Source organism: Styela clava, chromosome 11, assembly GCF_964204865.1.
Source record: "Styela clava chromosome 11, kaStyClav1.hap1.2, whole genome shotgun sequence".
Taxonomy (NCBI): domain Eukaryota; kingdom Metazoa; phylum Chordata; class Ascidiacea; order Stolidobranchia; family Styelidae; genus Styela; species Styela clava.
In genome coordinates this window covers 21898482-21903356 of record NC_135260.1, presented here as the reverse complement: position 1 = coordinate 21903356, position 4875 = coordinate 21898482, and the positions used below count along the sequence as shown (strand labels likewise).

The 4875-nt window shown below is 33.3% G+C and overlaps 1 protein-coding gene across 1 annotated transcript; it reads left to right on the top strand.

The window, feature by feature from the left end:
• Positions 1-373: 373 nt before the first annotated feature.
• LOC120347674 (uncharacterized) lies at positions 374-4140 on the top strand. Its single transcript, XM_039417735.2, has 6 exons — positions 374-515; positions 835-1066; positions 1634-1750; positions 1918-2011; positions 2223-2474; positions 2951-4140. Exons 1-6 carry the CDS (start codon positions 413-415, stop codon positions 3395-3397), a joined length of 1245 nt encoding a protein of 414 aa, XP_039273669.2. The 5' UTR covers positions 374-412; the 3' UTR covers positions 3398-4140.
• The last annotated feature ends 735 nt before the right edge of the window (positions 4141-4875 follow it).

Sequence of the window (4875 nt, the reverse complement as noted above, 5' to 3'; positions counted from 1 at the left end):
TTAATTCATTTCTTCGAAGCACCCCAACAAAGCGTTATTTTTGATCAGAAACGTTGTCTAATCACGACCATTGATTACAATAGGTCGTTGCAGTCTGCAGCCAAGTCACGATTATTCTGTGCGTGAAAGACGTGAAATATTGCTGTTGTCATGATTCGAAATCAGTTTACATGTCGTTGTTCAGGCGTAATGAATGAAAGCAGATAAACCATACATTGGGGAGTTTATACAATATATGTATAAATGCTAAAAGGTACTGGTTCTAGTTTTCACATAGTTAAATAAAACATATGTGGTCAAGTGGTCAAGAGAGTATATTATTGCAAATCAATTTTTCTATCGAATATTTTCTTTTCAGGTGTCTAAGCTAGACTTTAATAATATATAATTTGAAGATCCCCAATTAACAGACATGCCAGTGATGAAATTCCGAATGATAATGAATATCATGCTGATAGTTTTGTCTAGTATCATACTGGAAACGAGTGAAGGGAAGCGTCTCTACTGCTATCAAGGTTTGTTGAAAAATTGAAGAATGTTTTTGATAGTTCTTTAACCAATAATAATCTTATGTATACATTATATTTACATTTCTATGATTCCCATACGTACCCTAAAGCATGTTGAGACTTTCGAATGCGATTCTTTTGTTTTATTTCTGCGAACTATTCACAAGTAGGATAAAAAATTGCCGTCTCCGTTATAAAGTAATAAAATATTTTTGATTTCTTACGAACTCGGATCAAAAATATCATAAACGACGATCACTTATACGTATAGTTTTATCAAACAAGTAAGATTCAATTTACACTGAAATTTATGTTTGGTTTTTAGGAGGCGAATCGATCGGTTCGAGCACCGCTAAACCATCTACAGAACCATCTTCATGGTCTTCATGGTCAACCTGGAATCCTGAAGACGGACCGAAAAGATTTTCGAAAGATATGTGTTGTGAAAATAAAGAAATTTCATCCGAAAAGCATACTTGTTGTATGGGTGCAAAAGTACTGAAAAAACATTTTAAATGTTGTGTTTCTGGTATCTACGTTCACAAGTCCGCCAGTTGGTACGTTGCACAATTAAACTCTATTAATTAAATAAAAATAAATCATTGAAATTTTATTAGTTTCAAAATACTGCACATATTTAATCATTAGTTCCATTAGTCCAAGATTAAATGAATTCTGGCCTCAAATGCGGTAAAACATGAACACCTCAGTATAATTTGACAATTATAAGTTGCCGTTTTGGCAATGTGGATGAATTGCAAAGTTTTGACCAGGTTCATCAAGCACCATATACACTTAACGTTATATTCATTTTGTTAAAATAAAAATTTGCTCAAAGCAAAGTTAAGCGCACTTACATGGAAGTTGAAAAGACTGATCTCTTGGCAAAATTTCGCGGAGCCACTGACAGGTCACTGACTAAAATTATAGAATTATGGTGGTGCATTACACGTTAGAAAATACCGATTATGCAACAATTGCGAGGTATTACAATCATTGGTTAGTGAATTACACATAAATGAAGTTATAGGAAGTTATATGGCTTTTTTGTCTGAGGTCAGTTGATACAACTTCAGCGGCCATATATTAAATACTGGCATTCAACCTCCTTTCTTTTTTAAAAGTGAGTGTACGCCCCCGACTGATTGGTTGAATAAAGAGATCAAAAACATTGGGGAGCTAGCTGTGAAGTCCAAACAACTCAATCTTTCTCTTCAAAAGCAGAAAGAAAAACTTGAAATGTGAGTACATTTTTTACCGTCTCAAATTAGTGGATTTGCAACACCAATATTACTTTATGTTTAATGTGACGAATAAGGAACATAGGTTAGTCCTTTTGGATAATGCCATTTTTTAAAAGATAAAGAAAGTTTTTAATTTGCAATGAAATATATTTTTCTCAAAACAGTCTTAAAAAATTAGAAGAACAACTAAGAAGAGACCTTAAAGTTATATTGAATAGATTTGACGAAAATGATGAGCTTCGCATCGTTCATAGTCTGGTGAGGATTTATTTCCCTTTTAAATCATTTCATTCAAAATTGGAATTTTTATACTCATGATTCATAATTTAAAAATTTACACATAGTAAATAATTTTGGAATTGACAAAAATTCATCTTTTTATTTCTAAGGTAAAACAACCCCTTACAATTTCTATAACTTTAATAGCAATATTGATACAAATCACTGAAACAGATTGACTGTTTTATAGGTAAAATGTTTGCATGAGAAAGAAGCTGACAATATTTTCAAAGATAAGGGAATAAAGGAGTTGGAAGACAAAAGTTTAATTCAACGAGAGCTATCAAAAATAAGGTCATTTTTCAAGCGGCAAAGAGGATTTTCATTCATCAGCAATAGAATGGACGACGTATCAAAAGAATCAGATGACGTTGCTCGGTGCTGGAATAACGACAAAAACGAGCCATCAGAAAAACTGCTTATCTGGGGATTTGGAAATATGGTAACTAATATTTATTGATTTAGATTTAATAGGAATAAAAGCTATAATGCATCCATTCGGCTATAGAGTTTTGTTTATACAATGTTATGCCATATCTCACCTTGACTTATGACAGCAGCAACATATTCGTTTACGTGGTATGAGAATTTGGCATCTGGTGTAATATTCAATATTTGGCTCATACAAATATCGCATGTATAGATAACTGACTCACGCTAAGTGACCCACAAAAATATAATATTCCTAATGATGATAAGTAGATATAGACCTCGTGATTTTTAAAGATTATTAACAAATAATTAACTATATATATAAATTCCAGGTTTTCTTTTTCCCACTGCAAAAGTAACTAAAAGTAATTTTTGCAGTAATTGAATTACAAGGTTTTTAGATCACCGCATAACTGTTTTTCTAACCGTAGGAAGAAATAGCTACTACGTATAATTTAAATTTTAAATTACAACTTAAAATTTCAGTTTGGTCCATCAACGACTCCACCGCCAGAGGCACCAGTTGGTATATCCGACAGCGCAAAACAGGTTATTCACGAAGATTTGGAGAAGACGGAAAACAAATTAGATGAAAGAATAAGGAATCTTATTGAGATCAGTCTGGTTGTGGAAAAAATTGAGAACGAAATAAAAGTTCTTTCACAAATGGAAGGAGTATTTATTCGCTCTTTCACGGAATCTAAGAAAGTTGAAGACGAACTGGTAGCAGCGGAACAGGAATTCGATGACGGCCTACCCATAATTTCACGTGCAGCGCGTTCAGTAAACTATTTGGAACACAGAAACAAAAGAGAAGTTGCCGTTTCTGCAAAGCCGTGCAACATTAGCGGATGGCAATATACAGTACAAAAAACACAAGAGCTTTTACAGACAGCGGAAGAGAAAATTGTTAGTATTGATGTATTTAATTAAAATGAATATTTCTGGTGGTTCGACTAAACTTGCATTGAATTCATACAAAGATACGAGGAACCGTTTAATCACTCGAGTCGCCACTGTATTCATAATGTCAATAATCAATAATATTTATTAGCTATGTAAAATTATAACTCATTGAATATCTTTTTTGTATCGTTTTGATAAATACATTATCATCAATAAAATATATTCTGCTTGAGATAGGCATCAAGAATTCTACCAAATCTTTCGCATACTCTATTATGAAAAAAAAAACATCGGTGGCAAATGACTATTCGAGCCTTCATCCGTTATTCAAGACAAAACTTTAGGGCAGTCACCTCCAGATGAAACTTTTGCAAACAATCTACTTCTCATCATTGGGAAAAGTCTTTTTACATCATATCAAGTAGACAGTCCGTACGTGTTCATAACTTATCACTCAAAATGTGAGGCATTTGTCCAAGTAAAATTCTGTCGCATATAAATTTATAACTCAAATCGTTAAAATTACCATGTCCTATTGACCTCTCGACGTTTAGTAATTGTCGGCCTGTTTATAGTGTATAAAGGCTCAAATATGTTGTTAGAACGCATTGTTTGCGAGCGAGGTTGATTAATTAAAGCAGTTACTTTTGATTCAATCTTGTATCCATCTTTTTTAAAACATTAAAGAAATATCACGAAGAAATATCAATTCAGGAAGCTAAAACTAAATTGATCGAATGCATAGCTTTCCTAAACGTAGTGTGCATATAGTTTTCTTGATAACTTCAACATGAACAGCTTAAAAAAAAAGTTAATGTTTGTTTTAAAAATGCCTGGAACGTGAAAAACAACAAATGCCCTCGTGTATGTTATTATGACAATTCTACTTAAAGTAAAAAACACTGTTTACAAACAAAACAAATGAGGAGATCTAAACTAGTGCTATCTCTAGAAATATTATCGTGAGTTACCAAGTTGAAAAAGTGCAGCAATCAAGAAAGTAGAGTAGAAAGTAGTAGCGCTAACTATAGGTCGTTGCTGCAGGCATTTTCACTATTCAGAGCCTTGTATGGAAGAGGGACGCATTCTTACTAGACACTATACAGATGCTGGTATTCGATCTCGATATTTCATTGAACTTATTCGCTAAAACGAGGTAAGAGTGATCTGAATTTTGTCGTCGGTGCAAAAACCTTGTAACTATATGAGGTAATAAATATGTTGTAAAATAACCAGGCTTGTTCATGGGACATATTTTTCTGTCCCATCCCATCCCATGAAAATTCATGCCTGTCCCATCCCATCCCATTGGATTCTCATGGATGTTTACCTGACCTTCGATGTCCGAAAAATCCTCTACTTCACCATTGCAAAATTTCAGGTGTATTTTTAAAGGGGTTTCGCAAGTTGGCGCCTATAAACTAGTTCATATGTTTCATACCATTGTTTTGATTGAAAACATTCAACAACTTGTCATTCAAAGTACTGGTGGGACAGTTTAGTCT